Genomic DNA, 20758 nt, shown 5'->3' on the forward strand with positions numbered 1-20758 from the left:
TCAGCACAGCAGCCATCCATTAAGAAGTTCCTTTGTATCAAAACCTTTTTTTATCTCGAGATACTTTCTTTGAGCGGTATAACGTTAGTTTGTCCAAGGTTCGGCCCTGGGATGGTTGAAGGTGTTGCCTACCTATATAGCAGGTAGTCAAGGCATCATACACAAGACACCAAGGTATAGCGAGGGGGCCCTAAAGACAAATTTGCTGCAAGTAAACAATAGACCAAGCTTCACCGTGAAAATGGTATTGATAAACGCGAGCTGCTTTCAGACTCGTACTAAAATGGCATCATCGCCATCGATATTCCTCCACAGTTACCCCAGACCCAAGCCGCACCGAATAGATTAACCCCGACCACATGAGCCCACCCAGATATCCAAGACGTATCATCTGACGGTACGAACCCTGGTACACGCGGGGCCTAAGACCCTGAAACAACCAGAATGCAACAGGGGAAGACCCTCGGGATGAGCCTCCGCCCCTGGTGCTCGATCTCCGTTCCGAAACGGGAAATGCTGAAGAATCGACCCCGGACGTGCCAGGGTCAGTCTCCGTGGGGAAACCATGCTAGCTCTGCAGATTGACGGTTCTTCACTGCTATGTTTCATTATGGGGGGGTGGCATGGCCTCCTTCAGCCCCGGTTTTACGAGGTGTCTATCTAAGGGCACGAATCATTGGTCGGGCATAGGCCTTGGCTGGCTCTCAAGTATACTGGTCTTCTTAATCGTAACTGCCGTGGACCTTGGTATTGTAGTTTTGCAACCTTTCTGAGTTGCGCGTATGCCACCAGCACGACATCAGTTAATCTGGATAAACGGAGAACCGGGACGAGCCCCAGCTTGGTATACTGAACATTGCACATGAGAGTGCGAGGTATAAAAGCACCTCAAACCCCGAGCTTCTTCACGGCCACCAGACCCAACTCCCAAGACATATTCCACCCGGCCAAGTCACAATGAGACTCTCGACTGTCCTCATCCCATTCCTGTCCGCGACGACTCAAGTCTCCGCCCACGGGTACGTCTCCAACATCGTCATCAACGGCCTCTCGTACCGCGGCTGGTGGCCCGGCCAAGACCCCTACACCTCCACGCCCCCCATCGGCGTCGGCTGGAAAACACCCAACCTGAGCAACGGCTTCGTGACGCCCGAGGAAGCCTCCACCGACGCAATTATCTGCCACAAGGAGGCGACGCCGGCGGATGGCCATGCGACCGTTGCTGCTGGCGATAAGATCTATATCCAGTGGCAGCCTGTGCCGTGGCCGGAGAGTCACCATGGTGCGTCCTGTCCTTTTGCTTCCTACCTTGAGGTTAGCTGCCGCTGATACGGTGGTGTAGGACCCGTCCTCGACTACCTAGCCCCCTGCAACGGCCCCTGCCAGGACGTCGACAAGACCAGTCTCGAGTTCTTCAAGATCTCCGGACCGGGCCTGATCGACGGGTCCTCGCCGCCAGGCTACTGGGCGGACGACGAGCTGATCGCGAACGGAAACGGGTGGCTTGTGCAGATTCCATCGAGTATCAAACCAGGCCACTATGTGCTCCGCCATGAGATCATCGCGCTGCACGGCGCCGGCGGCGTCAACGGCGCGCAGCTCTACCCGCAGTGCTTTAATATCCTTGTTACGGGGTCTGGGAGTGCGGAGCCTGCTGGGACCCCCGCGACGGAGTTTTATACGCCCACTGATCCGGGGATCTTGATTAATATCTATCAGGTCCTTTCGAGTTATGTTGTCCCGGGTCCGGCGCTTATCCCGCAGGCGACGGAGATTGTGCAGGCTTCGAGTGCGATTACGGCCAGTGGGACGCCGACGCCGGCGTAGGAGGCAACAACGATCAAGCAGTTGTTTTTGACGCGAGTAAGTCGGGCTGGGCTGTGTTGACCGGCTGGCTAGGGCTAGGACGGGTATTCGCTGGTCGCTGGTTGCTTGTTAGCAAGGGCTGTCCTGTCTACTGTTAATGTATGGCTGGTCTTGTGCAATTGCTCGCGAGGTAGCAAATCATTGGCTTCAATCTCATATGTCTCTGCCTCCATTTACTTGTTCAAGTGCAGTCTTCCATAGGTCAAGTTGTAGGATGTATATCCTGACGTCACATTCACGTGGTGGTCGACGACCCCGAGTATACAGCCTGTCATTCCTCTCTCAACACCTCGCCCCAGTGTCAATTCCGGAGAAGCCAACATGCAGCACATCACAATAGATCCCAGGAAGGTCCAGCCGCCGACCCGCGATGGCGGACTAAATGACCTACCTGAGCACCTACCGACACCCAAAGCCACCAACACGCATCCTGTCAAGCCTGGCGGGGAGAATGCGTCGATCTACTTTGTGGGGACTGCTACCACGATCATGTACGCTTGGAACCCCCATCTCATAGGTAGTTGGCATACTAACCCTGTGCAGAGAATGGCAAGGCGTGCGCATTATGACCGATGTATGAATCCCACCTACTGAGCTACTGTACAATTTGGCGGCATGACTGATAAAGCCAGCCAAACTTCCTCCACGCCGGCGACCACGTCCACCTCGGTCCGGGCGTCTCATCCCAGCGCAAGACGAATCCAGCGGTGGACCTGCACGAGCTACCCCGGATTGACCTGGTGCTGCTATCGCACTATCACGGGTATGCCCTCAACCCATATGGTATCATCTATGTCAGTACTAACTGCTGCCAGCGACCACTTCGACCAACACGTCGAAGCCTCTCTCCGCCGGAACCTCCCCATCGTGACGACCAGCCACGCGAAGAAGATCCTCACTTCCAAAGGGCCCGACTCCTTCACAGCCATCTACGACCTCGAGCCGTTCCAGCAGATGATGATCAATATCGAGTCTGACCCTGGGAACGATGCGTCGCCGAGTCTCCGCGTCACCGGTATGCCGGGGAAGCATGTCCCCGTTGTGAAACCAATCGAGAAGCTGAATGAGTTTGTTGGCGCTGTACGTCCACTCTCTTCCCAAGTTCGTCTGGTTAATAGAAAGTAGATCCCCCCAACAAACGGCTGGATGCTGGAACTCGGGCACGGCAAAGACGCCTCCTCGTTTAAACCCGGGTACAGAATCTACATATCCGGCGACACGCTGATGGTCGACGACCTGAAGGAGATACCGAAGCGCTACGGCGAGCATAACATCGACCTCATGCTCATCCATCTAGGCGGGACGACCGTCCCCTCGCCCTCTCTCTCCCCGTTCACGCTGATGGTGACGATGGACGCGAAGCAGGGGGTTGAGCTGATGCGGCTGGTTAAGCCGGACGTTACGATTCCGGTGCATTATGATGACTATGATGTGTTTGCGAGCCCGCTGGGGGATTTTAAGGAGATTGTTGAGAGGGAGGGGCTGGGCGGGGTGGTGTATCTGGATCGGGGGGAGGAGTATCGGTTTGCTGTGAGACAGTAGGGCCATACTTTACAGTCCAGTAATTAGGTAGATTGATTCTAGTCAGATTATTCAGTCTTCGTAAGGCTGCATCCCTACATGCATGGTATGGTAAGTGGAGGGCGCCGCGGTGTAATCATGACGTCGTCGCCACACGGCCGATCAGCGAATGTCACAACCCTGGAAAAGGCAGCCCATCCCGCCAATAGAACCTGCAGGACGGGTCAGGATGGGAGTGAGGTTATTCAGGGTTCGCTGCCGACCTGTCAAGGGTCTGGCCCGTCCTGGTTCTGGTTCGCGGTGGTTGTTTCACATGGCTGATCGTCCCTGCTTCGACAATCTTCACTGATCAACGCGTCAGGTATTGACACCAGACCGACTTTCAAGATCCCACCGGTATTTAACGCCTTGCTCCACGTTGGAGTCAAAAAAATCCATTTTCCTCTGCATGCTGTGATTCTGTTCTCTGCCCAGCATTATCTCCGATAGATTTACAGTATGATCCTCGACCCGCTGGCCCTATCCCTATCGAAATTTCACGACTGACTCGTTGGACAGACATTTTAACCAAATCAACAGCATCATACCAGTATCAGCTCCAACTTCGCAAAATGACCACCCTCCACCCCCCAAAACACGCGCACCCCTCCTCCTCCACAACCCAAGTCCCAACCGTCCACACCCTCCAATATTTCAAACGCTCATTATCCTACACAATCGCCGAGTCGCCGATCGACCAGCACGAGCACGGCCCCGACCCCTCGCACACGACCCTGCAGGCCAAATCCCCGGTCGGCCAGAAACTCGACGAAGCAGGCTGCAACCAGATGATGAAGGCTTCCCTTACGGGACTGCTGAACTGCCAAGAGGTTAAGAACGAGGCGAGAGAACGGAAGGTGCAGAATATGCTTATGGATACGGAGAGGGATCTTCGGCGGGCTAGGAGGGCGAGTTTAAAGATGGGGGGTGCGCTGGGGAAGAAGGGCTCTACTGCCACCGCCACCGCCACTCCGGATATCACTGCAGCTCTCAAAACTGGCGACGGGAATAAGGGCGATAAGTGAGAGGCTGGTCTGGTCTAGTTCGCATGCCGTTCGAATATGACAATGGAACTTGGAAGCTAGATTCGGATCTTACAACTTTGCGCAAGGGTGAAGCATACGATGGGATATCTCCCACCACGCCCGCGAGCGGAATACTCTTGCCCGATGAAGAACGGAGGATATCCCACGACAACCCGTCCATCGCAGTTCAAGCGATCGCGTCATTCTCACTCTGTTGTTGATCATGGCTGGGAATATCAACTTGCTGTGCTGCACGGCGCGCCAGGGCACCATCCCGCCACTCAACCAACCCGTCCTCCGTGTGCAGCAACGCTCGCTAGCCCAGTCAGTCCATCCATAGCTTCTAGAACAATCTCAAGCTCATTGAATATTTAAGGTGCTTTTGCAATCCATATGTAGACATGACGTCCCTATGACACGGCGTCTGATTGGTGCAGACGGCATTACTTCGCCATGAAGTCATCCATGCCACTATAAAAGACTTTATAGCTACCCTGAAGCTTCACGTTCTCTGAAAATATACTCTATTTCGCAAGGTTTCATATTGTTATAATGGTTCTCCGCACTATCACCACCCGCCGCACCGCGCCCGTCCTCTCCCGCTCCCGTCTCCAGCTTGTGAGCCGTACGTCCTCCCCCCATAACCCAATGCCGATGCTAATAAGTGTAGACATCCCCCGCCGCTTCGCCGCAACGAAAGAATCCTCCCCCGGCCACAGCAGCAACGCCAAGAACCCCCTCTCCAGCGGCGGCGCATCGCAAAGCATAAACCTCTCTCGCGGGAAAGAAGCCCGGTCGTCTGATATGGCCGATACACGGAGCGTGCAGTCTCCCATCTCGAGTTCGGATGGTCCGACTTCTGAGGCGCATGCGGGCGAGGAGCAGACAGAGGCGGATAGCTTGATCAAGAATGATCCGGCCAAGTCCGGGGCGGAGAAGAGGGCGAATGTTGAGAGGGCGGGGAGGAGGAAGTTGGGGCCTGAGGATGATCAGTGAGGCTTCTTTTGTATTACTATTACTGTGCTTTTGGTGGCTTAGATGAGGTTTAGATTGCTATATGTTATGATGACTCTGTTTTCGTATCGTCTTCAGTTGGAGGCCTTGGTAGGACGTCCAGTGCCCACTGGTGCAGCTTGTTGTTTGCGATATCCCAAGGCGTATACCCCGTACTGTTCCGCTGTGTAGCTAGCCCAGGAGCGTTCGCGAGGAACACCTCTATCGTCCTCTGGTGTTCAATGACCCAATAGTTCTCGTGAGGCCTGATGATGTGACCATTAAGGGCAGTCGGACCCTCGTGCTGCACCAATAGATGCAGAACATTATTCCCGTCGTTATCAAGAGCAGTAATATCAGCACCTCGTTCAACCAACGTCATCGCGCGAGTAGGATCGCCCTTGCTATAGGGGGCCGGGACAATGCGCGTGTTCAACTCGGGATAGAGACCAATCTCATACGCATACGAGTCCGTCCCCGTCGTCGAGCAGGCAGCAGCAAGGAGCAACGTGCGCCCATTCGCATCCCGCGCCTCAAGATCCAGCCCCTCGATCTCAAGGAACGGCTGCATAATCCCGCCTGAACTAACCACCAAATGCAGAATCGGGCTTTCCCCATCGCAAATCAGGAACGGGTCCGCGCCGCGGCGGAGAAGGTGCTGGATCATGCGCACGGCGTGCTCGCGGGCGTGCCCGTCGTTCCAGATCTCCATGGCCATGTACTGGAGCGGGTGGAGAGCGTAGTTGGGCATGTTGGGCACTTTGCGCACGCGGTGGGTGTGCCAGTGTGGCTGGGCGTCGGAGAGGACGGTCGTGTTGCAGTCGATGCCCAGGTCCAGGAATGTGCTCAGCACCTTCTCGTTCAAGGAGCCGAGGGCGGAGAAAAGCTCCATTGGGTGGTTGTCCGACGGGCGGGCGCCATGGGCAAGGAGGAGCTTGACCAGCTCGGCGTCGTGCGCGGCCATAGACAACGCTGTCCATCCGCAGTGGGCTGGGATGTTAGGGTCTGCTCCCCCTTCAAGCAGGGTTCGCGCGATGTCCAGCTGTCCGTACCCGCTGGAGTGGCTGTACGAGACAGCAATGCACAGCGGGGTTTTGCCCTGCTTGTCGCGGGCGTTGGGATCGGCGCCGTGCTCGAGCAGATACTTGATTGCGCCAGGATGCCACCAGTGTCCTCCTTGTGCGAGATGGTGAAGGACCGTATCACCTGGTTTATATTGTCGGGCCGCATCGATCTTCGAGGAGAAGAAGATCTCCGGCTTCATCTTCAGGCCTTCGGTGAAGATAATGTCCACATCAGCATGGAACTTCTCCACAATCACCTTGATGACTTCGAGATTAGGCAGCTCTCTCTGTGCGGCAGCGAGAAGATACGGGATGAGCTTTCCACTCAAAAACGCAGACCCGCCGTTGATCCAGTTCGAATCTCCCATGAGGCTCCCGATGCGTGCGAACAGGTCGTGGTACCCGTATCTAGCCAGCAGCAGCATCAGCTCCGCCGGTCCTTGCTCTCGCATGCGGTCCACATTTCGTTCCAGAGCCCCAACCAGCTCCTCGGAGTGGCCATTCAGTACCAGCTTCACCATGGCATGGTGCCCTAGATAGCCGCCGCGCAGCTTCTCGTCCAAATACGCGGGCAAATGCTGCGACTTCATCGTCAGGTACTCGAAGTCGAACTCTCTGCGGTACTTCAAATCCCATACTCCTTCGTCATCTAGCCGTTTCAATTCCACAGCCATCTCTGCGGATCCGCTCCGTCTCGCAGCGCCCATGATGTTGTGGCTGAACTTCCGGCCAGGGTCAAGTTTTGCTCCGTGCATCGCTAGCAGGCGAACAATCGGCCCAATGCAGACCGTATCGTGCTCGGACGGTATCTCGTGTAAACTGCCCTTCTTCTTTATCTTCGATCCCGACTTATCCGGCTGGTACGGTCTGGCTTCATCATCGCGTAGTACTCCGCCAGTTTTCAGAGTGTGGAACAGATTTCCCGGGTCCTCGGTGAACGGCCACAGTTTCTTCTCATCGGCGAACTCAGCGCACGCGTTCAACACTCGCTTCTTCTTGTTATCCTCGGCATTGACATCAGCGCCGGCGTTGAGTAGCAGGGTGACCGTCTCCAAGCGACCGGACCGACACGCATCGTGCAGCGGCGTGCGACCCAGCTTGCAGCGTGTGTTGACCAAAGATAGCTGCCCGATCTGCTTGTAGTGCTCCATCAACAGCCCGACGACATTGCTCTGCCGTGCTCTAGACGCGATATGGAGCAGGTTCAACCCTTCTTTGGTGCTTAGCGTTGCGTCCGCCCCTCGGGCCATGAGCTTAGCGACCAGTGTTTCAGACACGGTGGCTGCGAAGTGGATTGGAGTCACCCCATCATGGTCAGGAGTGTTGATTCCCTGCTCAAGGCCCCAGTCCAGCAGTAGGTCGACGCCAGTGATGCGCGGGACAGCAGTGGGCATGAAGTAGAGTTGCGACGCTTGCCTGCACAGCATATGCAGGGGTGTCTGGCCTTTGTAGTTTCTGATCGTCGGTGACATCCCCCTGTCAAGGAGCTCTTTCATCGCAATCACACCTGAATCGCCAGAAATCGTGGCCAGGTTCGCCGCTAAGTAGTGTAGAACGGTATTGCCCTTGTTGTTCGGCAAAGCGGGATCGGCGCCGAGGGCAATGAACGTCTTCAGATGATGGGAGCCGAAGAGATACGGCCTGATCGTGTAATGCAAGATGCCATTCCCGTTGTGGTCGCGACAGTTCAGGTTTGCGCCCCGCGAGATGAAGATGGGAAGGGCTTCAGTCAAGTAGGTTCGCGCACGTGGCGATAGAAGCCGGGCCAAAGGGGTGCGACCTTGATTGTCCTTTGCCTCGAGGTCGGCGCCTGCTTCAAGTAAAGTGTCGAGGACCTCTCCGAGACTACTCGCTGGCACGTCAAGTAGGTGAAGTGGCGTACACCCTTCGTTGTTTCTATGGTTTGGATCAAGTCCTAGCTTCATAAGCTCCGTGAGAGTCACCAGCCCGGGACTCTGGCCCTGCGCTGCCGCGTGAAGCAGAGTATTTCCGTTGGCGTCCATCAGACCCCAGTCCGAGACGTAGGGGTGGAAGAGAGAGAGGTCGCCGAGGGCATTGTTTTTTGCATACACATGCAGAGGGGTAAGTCCGTCCTTTTCTCGGATACTGTCCAGTCGCGCGCCATGCTGCATGAGCACCTTAAACGTGTCGGGGTGTTTGGCGAGGCGCCAGAAGATGTGCATTGGCGTTGAACCGTCGTCTAATTTTGCGTTGGGGTCTGCGCCATGTTCAATCAAGAAGTCTGCAATCTTGAGTCCATCTCGCAGACAAAAGTGCAATACCGTCCATCCTTGCCGATCTACGGCATTGATGTCGCATCCTGCTTCAAGTAGCAAGAAGGCGCAGCACTTGAGTCTCTCCAAGTGGTCGTTGTCGTCCTCGCCCGGTCGGCGACGGTGCTCTACCAGAGCCAAAAGCGGAGTCGCGCCCGGCCTGTCTTTTGGCCCAATGTTAGGATCTGCTCCGCGCTCGAGCAGGAGCTGGATAATGTCAGGCTCGCCGTTGCGAGCGGCCAAGAAGAGCGGAGTTCCGTCTTGAAGTGTAGCATCAATGTCTGCGCCAGGAACATCCAGTAGCTCGAGGATGATGTCGATATGGCCCTTTTTGCATGCCAGACACAGAGCCGTATTCAGGTCATCCTTTTGGGCAGTTCTGGCTGTGGTCCTCACGGCATCGAGGTCCCCGGATTCGCAGGCTGCCTGGAGGGCGGTCTTGGGCTCCGGATTGGGGGTTTCGCGGGGTGGACCGCCGAGCATGTCCAGGAAATCGAACATGGTGTTATAAATATTTAAAAGGGAAGAAGTTTAGAATCTGAGAAGGAACGGTGGAGAAATTTGTAGGGGATCGCAGTGGGGACCGATCTAGGCTGCAGGGGCCTGGGCCCCGGCCCTGCGTGGTGCCTGCCCTGCTAGGCACGAAGGGTCTGCCTGCTTTACAACAAAGAATCTCGGAAATTACACACTTGGCAGTTATATCACCGGCAAAGATGGTCTGTCTGCTCAGGCATCCTGTTGCATTATGCCCAGTTCTTCAGTTCGATCCCTGGAACCCGTCACTTTGTCGAGTTTTCGACTGAACTGACTTAACCCCTTCCATTTGGAGGGATTGGTTGGAAGTTCAATAAAGGAAACTGTACAGTGACTAGTGGTGACATTTGTTAGCATGCAGCTGGATCGGAAACTAATTGGCTGTAAGCCTGTCCTTATACTCGAACACCAGGGCCGTCATAAAATATATAATCACAGAATTCTTGGTTTGGAGGATGAGGATTATCCATAGTTATTTTTACCACTCGCAAATGAAAATAAGAGTCCTTACACTCCACCTGCCACTATATTGGATTCCTATCATGCGAAATTGTTCACGAGTGGCCTCTCTTAGCATGGTCCGATCGGATACCCGGGCGCCTCTACCAGGGCACAGTGACATTAATTTAATGCCCAAACATGCCTCTTCTGGTTAGTGTTGATGAACATAAACTCTAAGAGACTACTATAGTAGGAATGTTTCAAAGGACCGGTTCGCGTCAAGACAAAACAGCCTAACATGGTGATCCAGCTATTAAGGTTGCTCAACCGCAAAGATGATATCCGTCACCAGTATTCTATACCACAGATATCCATTCCCCCTCCTTAGCTGCGGTACTATCATTCAACAGGACCGATGTCAGGACAGTTGGGACTCACATTAGACACAATTAAGGATACCAATGAGCGATAAGCTGTCTAAGCCATACGCTCATTATGCGTAGTCTGGATATTGGGCTTGGCATTCAAAAAGCACACAGCCATTGAGACTTCTGCAACTATTACTAGGTACCTCCATAGTGAATTGGAAAGATGGGCTTCACCTTGACTTGATCCTGTGAAGCACATTCACTCCCACCTTGAAAGTGCCTGGCAATGTGGATCAAAGGACCAATTCAGACAAAGACCCGAGTATAAGGACCGTTGTTCTCTTTCCCCAATTATGCCGTCTACACTCGGCATCTGGTCCCCTTTGTGCCGTTTGTTCTCTGACCCAACAATGGCATAGAGCGAGATAAACATAAATAGCCCCTATAGATCAATCGTATTTCCAGGTAAGGAAGCACATCATCAGACTCGGTTTAGGTCTTCACAATCTAATACCAAACAGACAAGCCATCCATCCAAAATCACCCTCACAATGTCTACCCCCACAAATCTTACCGTCCTGCAGGAAGCCCACAAGCACTGGGAAGGCCTCGAACTAAACGCCATCCCCGAACTCCACGGCGACCCGAGTGACAATACATTCCACGCCGCCCTCCTCGCCCGCAGTCTCGCGCTCTCCGTCGCAGCAACCGGGTGCAACACCTTCTCCGTCGAGATCGCCTTCTGGATCCCAACGTCCACATGGCGCGTAGCGCTCACCGCAAAAGAACCCATCGCGTCAGAGCTCGGCGAAACCTGGATGGACGAGGTAGCAGCCAAGTTCACAACCCACGCACAAATCAAGTCCGTATCCGTCGAACGCCGCAGTATCGATGACCCGCCCTTCGACGACGCAGAAGACTGGGTGAAAGACATGGGGCCTGACGGGAAGGAGCTCTGGGCACATGCGACCTGGTTCACCTGTTTCCGCGGCATACCGTTCCTGCTGAAGCGGGATGGACACACGATTTGGCGGGATATGAACGCGTTCATTGACCTCAGGGCGCATGATAGTTCGGTCAAGGGCGTGTATTTGGGCTCGAAGCGCCTTGCGCCTGGGAGGACGGACCACAGGAGCTATCTGCTTAAGGTGTTGAGTTTCATGACCGATATCAAGCCTCCTGCTGCAACGACTAGTCCCGGCAAACAAGTGCGTCTGGGCAGAGCCCCGGGTGCGGGGAAGCTGCCGAGTATTAACGAGGTCCCCTGTGACGACCTGTATTCGGCGCTTGCAAAGGGCATTGGAGAGCTGGAGCTTGAGAAACTTGAGAGACAGCCCCCGCGGGAGGTTAAGGTTCGGTTTGCTGAGGGGACGAAGAGAGAGTGATTGCTTTTCTTTCTTTCTGCAGCCGTTTTTTCTTTTGTCTTAGATGTTGTGATAATACAGAATATACTTTATTTAATATTTCCCTTTTTCCCACGTTGTGGTTTCAATCCATTGGTCCTATTGCTTACTACAAGCGCTTTACGCACGTAGACCTGTATCATTATTTGTTCGATCTATATCCGGAGTCTTGAGTACTCGTAGCGGGTATTGTACGCTTTCTCGCCTTGAATAAGTTCATCCTGTGCTTGTATCTATGCCATAAAGAATTCATTAAGATCAGCAAATTTGTCCAGCCAAAATTTCAACAAGAACGCGTTTTATTGGAGAGGTGGAAGCATTATTTCTGAATCAAGGGCTGCATTCGAAAGAATTTCCAACAACTACCTACGTAACCCCCGGACATCTAGAAATGAGCACCATCCATGGCGCACACAATTGGATACTCAGCTAATACAACGATTTGCCAACTAGTTCCCGTTGCAAGTATAATTAGTGTCTGGAAACTGCTCGGCAAAATGCGAGTCAATAGGAACCTGGTATCAATCATTGCTCGCCATGTAGGCTCTGTGTTTTTCTTACTTTTCTCTGCAGACCGTTATTCTTTGGGGTGCCCTTGTTCACCGTTGGGAATAAAACACTATTTGTTCTGTAACTTCTGCTATCTTTGTCTCCATGACCCCTAATTGTTCTTTATGCACCATCTGGGAACAATACTCCATGTGTCTTAGACCTTCTGCTACCTCTTGTCTGCATGGCCCTTACTTACGGGTTTCTTTGTGCTGTTATTAATTGTCAATAAACCATTATGCCATTTGTTGTATAGAGACCTTTGTCTTAAAGAAGGGTCAGTCATTAGAAAGGCCTTCAAGCTTTGTTTGGAGGGAACATAAATACCTGGGAATCGTCCCGTGTAGATGAACGATCCAGATACTCGAGTCCATCCACTGCATCTACAAGGTGCACGAACTCATCTCAACCCAACCCAACCAACCCAACCACCATTCCATCCCAACCATCCAACATGTCTACCACCACCCAATTCACCATGTCCCAATGGACCGGCATCGAAATCGTCGCCAACCTCAAAGACCTCCCATCCAACAGAACCGAAGCCAAAGCCGCCGTCTGCCAGATAATCCGGTACTACACCCTCAAGATCGTCGCCGCAACCGGCTGCAACACATTCCTCATCACAATCGGCTACTACAAACCAACAAAAACATGGCGTCTGAACCTCAAGGCCCGCGAGCTCCTCGTCACCGAACTCGGCGATACATGGCAGGGCGAGATCACCGCCCGCCTACGCGGCAGCAAGTGGATTGACGTGGACTCCATCCGCACCCGCGACATCCACGCCCCGCGCTTCGCTGATGCGGATGAGTGGAAGCACCTCGCGGACAAGAGGGGGAACTGGCGCGGGGTCTCGAACTTCACGTATTACCGCGGGGTTCCTTTTCTCCTAATGAAGAACGGGACCCTCTATACAAATGAGGCGACCAGGCTTGGTGAGCTGCGGATGGAGAAGCTCGCGGATGATATCCAGGGCGTTGGACTCACGCCCATGCGGCTCTGGGATGGGCGGACTGACAGCGCTAGCAGTTTGTTGCACGTCATGGAGAAGCTCTCGCCTAGGAACCGGGAGGAGCGCGAGGCCAGGGCGGAGGAGGCCAGGAGGCTGAACCGCATTGCCCATGGTGGTAGTGGTTCTAGTGGTGAGGACAGTGACTCTGACAGCAGGAGTGTTCATTGGGAACACCCAGGGCTGTGAGGATGCTATTCACCCAGCTATTGTCTTTCACTTTCCTTGTGAATGGGTTATCAAAGGCGTCTCCTGAATATTAACCCAATGTCTTTATATACCCTTTATGGCCGTGTGCCTTTCTTACACTCATTATTACTTTATCCATTTTTTCTAGTTGCAAAACAAACCAATCTACTCTTCTACTTCCCAAACGTACCCCTTCTTACAAATATTATACCAATCTCCCACCTGAATAAACTATATTCAATCAGTCGATGCCTCCGGTACAGACGTCCATAACACCCTGGCACCCCCATTACCCTTCAACACTGAATCGTACCCTTCCAAGTCCACCTACCACAAAAATGTCCACCACACTCTGGATGGGCCTGCGCCTCACAGCAAAAGTCTCAAAATTCCAAGCCGCCAACGGCGACCGTTTCCCAGCTAAGCAAGGCAACGCCCAAGACGCCGCCTGGCTAGCCCGGCACTTCCTGAAGATCATCGCAGACGCCGACTTCCTCACCTACGGCGCAATGATCGGGCACAGTCCCGGGCTAAAGCAATGGCGCGTTGTGCTCGACGCATTTGAGCCGGACGGCAAGGGTGTCAAAACCGATTTGACCGTTCGTCTGGTGGAGAAGTTGAAGAGGGGCTGGTACCTGGCGCACCACACTGTGCACACGCTGTGGGGGACTCAGCATGAACTGGAGCGGGATAATGAGGTTGGATGGGAGGACCATGATGACTGGAAGCATCGGACGGCGTTCATGGCGTACCGTGGTGTTCCCTTTATCCTGCAGGTTGATGGAGAGCTTTGGGAGGAGAATTTGCTTGAGCTGAGTGCTCTGCTTCAACGCGACTGCAAAGAGCAGGCGGAAAAATTGAAAAAGGACGCGGAGTCTTGGGATACCATTGCAAGCGCGACAAGTTGGGAGAAGCCACTCGAGAAAAAGCATCGTAAGGCATTAGCAGACGCCCTAGAAAAGATGGCACCCGCCGCGAGCGTCGGACGGACGGAGTCTTCTGGACGTCCTGAGAGAAAGGTGCGCTTTGCGGAGGAGAAAAACGAAGCTTATAGCCCTGTTACTAGCGATGATGGAAAGCAAGTCGCGGAGCAAAGTGCTGATGGTGGCGGGTCCGTTGCTGGTGTGATGCTGCGTAGAATTGGACTGTTTCGCAATAACTCTTTCTAAGTGCAGTGGAGATTGATCGTTGGCCCTCTATGTTCGTCTTTATAAAGCCTGGTTAACGTTTCTTTTGGTGTCATGGTATTTACAATGCATTGGTGATGTTGCGTCATTCATTAACTCAATACAATGCCTGTCGAGGCCCTCTAAATTTGAGTTCCACTCTATACCCTAACAAACATCTGTAGAAACTTATACAGTATACGTAAATAGCGAATGGCAAGTATCACCGCGACTAGTTGCCAGGGCAGTAAAACCAGTCTTCCTCAGCGAAGGGCATGATCAGATGCTTCGTTGCGTGATACTGGCACCCGGTATCAAATCTAAAACCTTTTCTATCCCCTGGTAGGTTTTGTCATAATATATAATGCTGATGGTACAATACCTTCCAAGGTTGGTATGCGTATAAGCCATTAAAACGGCTAAAAGAAGCAAGAGCCAAAGGTTTGATATTAAACTATGGTACACTTGTCACTGTCCTAAATCTTCAAGCGTAAAGGCTGGGTAATCTTGGACCCCCCAACTGGTTGCTGCTATGCCCCCTCAATTATGGACTTCCTCGAGTCTCCTTGCTCGGCACTCTATGCCCTGGTCATTAATGGACCACTTTGGTTAGGTAGTACCCGACACGCCGTGCCTGGGTATCTGAAGAAATCCCCCTCTAGCCGTCATTGACAAGGATTTCTTATTCCAGTGGCAATACAATACCCTCTGTGTATGTTATTGACGCTGCTTTTTGCATGGGGACCCAAGGCAATTGTTCATCTCTATCGAATGGCATCCGAGTTACTTTCAAGATGTCTTCATACCTCATGTTATTGCCAGTCTCCAGCATAGAGCCTATAGAGTTCCAGTGGAAGAAGACCTTGGCAATCTGCTATATTGCATTTTGATCTTGTGATATTTGGAGGAATGGTTAGGTTCCTCGCAGACCGCAGCCATGATGGTCAATTTGCAAGGCATTGTCCCTTTGATACGAAGAAAGACTCTGTGTCTTTCAGCCTGAATACAGTATCCAACGCATCGCAATATAGAGAACCATATTCTACTACACCAATATGGTTTCCCTTGAGGCTTGTCTTCTGGTGAGGGCCACTTCTTTGATTGCCTCTACACAGACTGTATTGTCATTATGCTTCACATATGAAGCCGGCTTTGTCCGGTCAACATCGCTGTCATGGAGGGCCTTTGTTCCTCGTTATTATGACATAAAGCCTTTCTTCAAAACTCCTGTCCCAGTCAGGACACTATCTTTGATCATTGATGTATTCCTTTGTTCTTTGTATTCTACCCAAGACTCATACTTCGAATGTCATACGATTTCCTTTGTTTTCAGAATCTGTACAAAGCCACGTTTGTCTAATTATCTCTTCTGTTCTAAGAGCGTTCCACATTGTTATAATACAAACCCTTTGTCTGCACAAGACATAAAACAACGCATCTCGCCCCCCCATTCGAAACATCATCAACACTTCCTCGAGTCATCAGCTGGAACATCTCCAGCCCCGAACTCGATCTCAGGAAATCATGTCTATCAAAGCTGTCACCATGTCCACCCTCAATTCCACCAATATGACCAACGAGCAGACAGGCATCGCCCTTGTCGGCATCGCCACCGGCTTCACCAGCGCCGCAAATGACAGCGCCCACGCCGCCGCATACCTCGTCCGCTGCCTCGTGAAGACCGTCCTCAGCACCGGCTGCAACATCTGCAACGTCCACGTGGCTTTCCACGTGCCAACCAGCAACTGGCTCGTGTCCCTCGCTGCCACGGCATCCGCCGACAGCGAGGTCCCCGTTGACGCCGACTGGACTAGCACGATCGAGGCGAAGTTCAGGGGGAACCAGTATATTGCCGCTGAGTCCGTCCGCCGGTTGCAGTCTGAGGTGGGAACCAAGCAGGTTCTCCACCAGGACTGGCAGGATAGGCTAAAGTGGGAGCGCGGGACGCTGGTCTTCTTTCACCTGGGCGAGCCGTTTTTCCTTGAACGCCTGGGTAATGTTGATTTCAAGGAGCTTAGTGTGTTTAACTACATTGTCCCTGAGACTATTCCCAACCAGCGGAATTGGAGGGACCCTAAGACTAAGATTGATCTAACGGGGTTGCTTGATAAGATTTCTCCCCGGCTGTAATTGGCGCACTGGCCTTGGTCAGCGGTTGAAGTTGGCCGAGTAAGTGTCTCTTTCTTTTTTCTTTTATCTATATCATATCTACTGTCGCTACAGAAATAATACTATACTTCTGATAACATTTCCTGGAAACTCCTACTCTAACTGTGAAAGCCTTATCCTTGTAAACGAGTCTTGATACGCTTGACAACACGAGCCGCCTGATAGGTTTCTTATAAACAGAACATGATTACCTTCTTCAAATACCGCTGCTTCCAACCTGGCTTTAAGCCCCCAATTGCTTGCACTCTTTGCTTCTGGAGCATCTCCAAGTCATGTAGTGCATTAACTCCAAGTACCTGGCTAATAGACGCTCCACATCGAGTGCTCGAGGACGCGCAAGGAGGAGAAGGCGAGGAACACGACTATACTCCTCAGTCAGGCGTCCATTCTGATGTAAAATTCTGTTTCCGGCCTTTAACATTTCAGTAGAACCTTCATTACAGTTGTCCAATCAGGGCCAACATACTTCACACAGTCCTGTAAGAAAATGCGGTTCTTTACGCCCCCAATGCATTGTCTCATCATCCTCATTGTATCATGAAAGACGCGATTTCCAAAGCAGTCTTGTGCAGTTGATTGTCCTATCACGCAAGGCTTTGTCTCATTGTATGCGGCGCCCACAAAGCCTTTATGCACGCGTTCTATAAGAGGGGCTTCCTCAACCGTGCTTTTCAAACCAGCCAGACCATCGCCTCAGACAGTGCTATCAGTATCAGCTCCCGTCTACTAACCCATTCACGTACAAGATCCCGACTCTCCACCCAAGTACACAACACAGTCCGACAATATGAGCACCATGTACACCCCCCAGTCTTCCAAGGTACCAGACCAGAAAACAACGGGTATCTCCCTAACAGCCCCAGTCTCCTGGTTCATCATCAACAGCGCCCAAAACGCCCGCTGCGCCGCCTGGCTCGTCCGCCACTTCATCCGCCCCATCATCACCACCGGCTGCAACAACTACCACGTGCAGGTGCGCTTCCACAAGCCCAGCGAGCGGTGGATCGTCGACCTGTCCGCGTGGGAATTCGACGCAGTCGGCCTGGGCACGGAGTGGACGGACGAGATCCGGACGAAGTTCAGGGAGAGCAAGTATATTGCCAAACACCTTGTTCGCGAGCGAGCTATTGATATGGATGATTGGGTGAAGCCGTTCTGCGGCCAGGAGTCTGATAGCTGGGAGCGCGGGACATGGTTCAAGTGTTACCTTGGGTACCCGTTTATCCTGCAGAAGGAGGGGAGGCTGTGGATTGGGGAGATTGGGAAGTTTAATGTCCTTGTGAATCTTGTTGCTTCGGCGCCTCCTGGAGTTCCGGTGGATGCGGAACGCATGGTCGAGGTTGCGAGGAGGACGGATGAGACGAAGGACTTGCTGGCCGTGCTGGATATACTGTATCCCAAGAGAGAACGCAAGAATCGAAACAAGCGCAGCGGCGGCGGTGGAAGCAGTGGTGACTCTGACTGTGAAACTGAAACTGACACTGACAGTGACAGCAGCCCTGGTAAGTCAAAGAGTGCACGGCGGCCGCGGCCCAAGAGGTAAATGCTTTTTGAGTTCGTCAGTCATACCATGGCTATTGCAGGTATGGTTTCTGCGAGGACTTCGACGTTGGGGAGATTTCCTTGACGGGTCCAAGTACTTCATTACAGGGTAATCTCGTTTATACTCATTCTTTTATAGACATACAAGTTTAATTTAACTTATTCAAGCAGAGCTTTCATATGGCCACAAGCTACCTAAATTACAGTAAAACCTTCAACATCATCTCGTTGACAAAAAGCCTTATGGGGTAGTTAGGGTTTAGCTTGCCCTTACAATCTTGTAATAAATTATTTTAGCAATCCATCAAACATATCTCGTAACCCTAACAAGGAGCCCTGCATTTGTCAAACTTCAGACACTCTCAGGCTTCCTCCCGTAAATAAATATCCTATAACCCGTTAGAACCACCGGATAACACACAGAAAGGGTATCATACACCCGCTGATACGCATGGATAGAACTATCCTTCCATTCCTGCCGACACCTCGCAATCAGAATCTCCACTTCCTCCGCAGTCCAGCCCAGGACCCGCGTGAAGAGGCCGATCGTGAACGCATGCAGGCCGTTCAAGTGGTTCGTCAGGGTATACTGCGCCCGTCACAGTCAGCACCAAGAAATACCAAACGGTATCCAGGGTGAGTAAGTGGAGAGAGCGCACAAGACCAAGCCTCTTCATACTCTTCTCCTTCGGCCACACATTCGTCGGTCGCTTCAGGACCTTCAGCTGCACGTCGACGAACCCCGCCTCCTCCATCAGGGTCTTGTATTCCGATGGCGCGGGGATAGCGTGTCCGATCTTCTTGCACCCTTCGAAGAAGAGAGACGACCATTTCAGCGCGCTGCTGTTCTCCGGGATCGAGTCGTCGTCGCATTCGAAGCCTGGGTCCAGTTCGTGCATCTCGAGGTACCCGCCTGGTTTGAGGGCGCTGGGCAGCAATCAGTGTATCAGTGAAAGTGTATCAGTAAAACGGCTTTCTGGGGATTAAGAAAGGGAGAGGGTACCTCAGCGCTTGCCGGAAGAGCTTCGGGTAATCCGAGACGCTGGCAAGGAGCAGCCGCGTGTGAATGAGATCAAACGAGTTCTGCCGGAACGTCCAGTCGTGCTCGAAGTTGTCGACCTGGAACTCGAGGTTCGGCGGGATGCTGTCGTCCTGTAAGTCCCAGCACGGTATCACACCTGGAAACATTGGCCACGCACAAAGATGGCTGCACAGGCGACAGATCGGTCCCGATGACTGATGCAGAGGGGTACGTGTCCGCGACATCGATCGCCCAGATGCCGGTTCCTGTTCCGAGATCGAGGATGCGCTGTGGGTTCTTTAGGGGTGCTAGGTGCAGTTCGCCGTCGAGCAGGAGGAGGAAGATGTGGTGCTCGAGGTCCATGCGCGCGAGTTCATCCTGAGCGTTGATGAATCAGGCCTCATCTCCTCGGATATGGATGCCTACCTCGTCGTTTGGGAACGCATAGTCTTCTTGACGGTTAACACGGTAAAAGATGCATTGTAAGATGGTCGGTACTTACGCCCTGCTTGGTAGGAATGATATCGCCTAGGCATTTCAGCTGGTGCCCAGAAACCTAAATAATGAAGGGCCATACCGTCCGTTCTCATACTCAAACTTGACGACCAAGCTACTCAGCGACTCGGTCTCGCTTGCGCTGCGACCGGCAGTCAGTCAGCGGTCAAAGCCAGGCTGAGGTGCAGGAGGAGCGGGGTGCGCCAACACCTGCGATCCGAGCGCCGAATCAGCGTCATCCTACGAGTCTGCTCAGTCCTGTCTGCAATCCCGGAGATCTGGTTCTGCATTACCTCCACCTCGATGGTTTGCTCTGCGGCGATTGCGTTCTGCTCTGTCATTGTCCTTGTTGTCTGCAAAATGTGTGAAGAGTGGAATGTCAGACGGGACGGCTCGGGGCGAATCCATTCCAACAAAGTCGGAGCTGAATACGAGCGGGGTGAGGTGGGCTAGGCTGACTTGGTTCTAGTCCAGCTCGATTAACGCCATTGTCATGTGAGATACCTAAGGAGTAGGTAATTGCTTTTGGGCGTGGCTCGTATAGGTACCCATTGTACGGACGATAGGGTATAGTTTCTACCGCGAGAGATCTGACTTGTCTACCTAATGTTGGCCAAAAGGATGACCGTAGGATGAGAGTGTCAATTTCCACCAAGCTGGATAACCCTTGATATCTGGGAGCTGAGGATGCATTTGCTGTTATGGTGGCTAGTGACCTACGAAGTATTGGACCATAGTTATGGTGAATATATCGAACACAATGCTTACTTTACCACACCAGTTAACCCCTACATAAGTACTGGCTGTAGTATCCTTACCACCGCCTCAACCTCCCTCTCGAAAGCTTCTTTTTCCATCCGGCCAGACCAGCTAATATACTTATTAGATGTTCGTTGATGGCGCCAAATCCAACTCAAAAGGGTACAGTACCGGCCTTGAGAATGAACCTATACAGCCTCTAGAGGTTATATCCAACATAAACCGTCTGGCCTTGGGCGAGGACAGACCTGCAAATTATACGGGTGCTTTCGGATATTGTTTGTGCTTGGCTCGATCAACCTTAACGTACGACATATCTCGTTCAATTA

General features: G+C 52.6%; 11 protein-coding genes across 11 annotated transcripts; 9 read left to right on the forward strand and 2 right to left on the reverse strand.

Annotated features, from left to right (window-relative positions):
* Positions 1–957: 957 nt before the first annotated feature.
* On the forward strand, positions 958–1827 carry DSM5745_11377 (lytic polysaccharide monooxygenase auxiliary activity family 9 protein; the record flags this gene model as incomplete). The annotated part of the gene is made up of 2 exons (XM_026753393.1): positions 958–1282; positions 1343–1827. The coding sequence occupies 2 exons, from the start codon at positions 958–960 to the stop codon at positions 1825–1827; spliced, it is 810 nt and encodes a 269-aa protein (XP_026598028.1).
* A 360-nt stretch (positions 1828–2187) lies between these two features.
* DSM5745_11378 (MBL fold metallo-hydrolase) lies at positions 2188–3408 on the forward strand (the record flags this gene model as incomplete). The annotated part of the gene is made up of 5 exons (XM_026753394.1): positions 2188–2357; positions 2410–2440; positions 2499–2629; positions 2682–2946; positions 2992–3408. The coding sequence occupies 5 exons, from the start codon at positions 2188–2190 to the stop codon at positions 3406–3408; spliced, it is 1014 nt and encodes a 337-aa protein (XP_026598029.1).
* A 590-nt stretch (positions 3409–3998) lies between these two features.
* Positions 3999–4451, forward strand: DSM5745_11379 (uncharacterized protein; the record flags this gene model as incomplete). Its single annotated transcript, XM_026753395.1, has 1 exon — positions 3999–4451. One exon carries the CDS (start codon positions 3999–4001, stop codon positions 4449–4451), a length of 453 nt encoding a protein of 150 aa, XP_026598030.1.
* Positions 4452–5003: 552 nt separating this feature from the next.
* Positions 5004–5447, forward strand: DSM5745_11380 (uncharacterized protein; the record flags this gene model as incomplete). Its single annotated transcript, XM_026753396.1, has 2 exons — positions 5004–5076; positions 5122–5447. 2 exons carry the CDS (start codon positions 5004–5006, stop codon positions 5445–5447), a joined length of 399 nt encoding a protein of 132 aa, XP_026598031.1.
* Positions 5448–5511: 64 nt separating this feature from the next.
* DSM5745_11381 (uncharacterized protein) lies at positions 5512–9282 on the reverse strand (the record flags this gene model as incomplete). The annotated part of the gene is made up of 1 exon (XM_026753397.1): positions 5512–9282. One exon carries the CDS (start codon positions 9280–9282, stop codon positions 5512–5514), a length of 3771 nt encoding a protein of 1256 aa, XP_026598032.1.
* Positions 9283–10675: 1393 nt separating this feature from the next.
* DSM5745_11382 (uncharacterized protein) lies at positions 10676–11509 on the forward strand (the record flags this gene model as incomplete). The annotated part of the gene is made up of 1 exon (XM_026753398.1): positions 10676–11509. One exon carries the CDS (start codon positions 10676–10678, stop codon positions 11507–11509), a length of 834 nt encoding a protein of 277 aa, XP_026598033.1.
* Positions 11510–12530: 1021 nt separating this feature from the next.
* DSM5745_11383 (uncharacterized protein) lies at positions 12531–13277 on the forward strand (the record flags this gene model as incomplete). The annotated part of the gene is made up of 1 exon (XM_026753399.1): positions 12531–13277. The coding sequence occupies one exon, from the start codon at positions 12531–12533 to the stop codon at positions 13275–13277; it is 747 nt and encodes a 248-aa protein (XP_026598034.1).
* Positions 13278–13615: 338 nt separating this feature from the next.
* Positions 13616–14446, forward strand: DSM5745_11384 (uncharacterized protein; the record flags this gene model as incomplete). Its single annotated transcript, XM_026753400.1, has 1 exon — positions 13616–14446. One exon carries the CDS (start codon positions 13616–13618, stop codon positions 14444–14446), a length of 831 nt encoding a protein of 276 aa, XP_026598035.1.
* A 1542-nt stretch (positions 14447–15988) lies between these two features.
* DSM5745_11385 (uncharacterized protein) lies at positions 15989–16573 on the forward strand (the record flags this gene model as incomplete). The annotated part of the gene is made up of 1 exon (XM_026753401.1): positions 15989–16573. One exon carries the CDS (start codon positions 15989–15991, stop codon positions 16571–16573), a length of 585 nt encoding a protein of 194 aa, XP_026598036.1.
* An 826-nt stretch (positions 16574–17399) lies between these two features.
* DSM5745_11386 (uncharacterized protein) lies at positions 17400–18155 on the forward strand (the record flags this gene model as incomplete). The annotated part of the gene is made up of 1 exon (XM_026753402.1): positions 17400–18155. The coding sequence occupies one exon, from the start codon at positions 17400–17402 to the stop codon at positions 18153–18155; it is 756 nt and encodes a 251-aa protein (XP_026598037.1).
* A 351-nt stretch (positions 18156–18506) lies between these two features.
* DSM5745_11387 (class I SAM-dependent methyltransferase) lies at positions 18507–20011 on the reverse strand (the record flags this gene model as incomplete). The annotated part of the gene is made up of 9 exons (XM_026753403.1): positions 18507–18543; positions 18592–18743; positions 18814–19081; positions 19158–19298; positions 19354–19553; positions 19602–19627; positions 19678–19703; positions 19753–19812; positions 19881–20011. The coding sequence occupies 9 exons, from the start codon at positions 20009–20011 to the stop codon at positions 18507–18509; spliced, it is 1041 nt and encodes a 346-aa protein (XP_026598038.1).
* Positions 20012–20758: the final 747 nt, after the last annotated feature.

The sequence above is a fragment of the Aspergillus mulundensis genome (genome assembly GCF_003369625.1).
Source record: "Aspergillus mulundensis strain DSM 5745 chromosome Unknown scaffold_25, whole genome shotgun sequence".
In the NCBI taxonomy this organism is placed as follows: domain Eukaryota; kingdom Fungi; phylum Ascomycota; class Eurotiomycetes; order Eurotiales; family Aspergillaceae; genus Aspergillus; species Aspergillus mulundensis.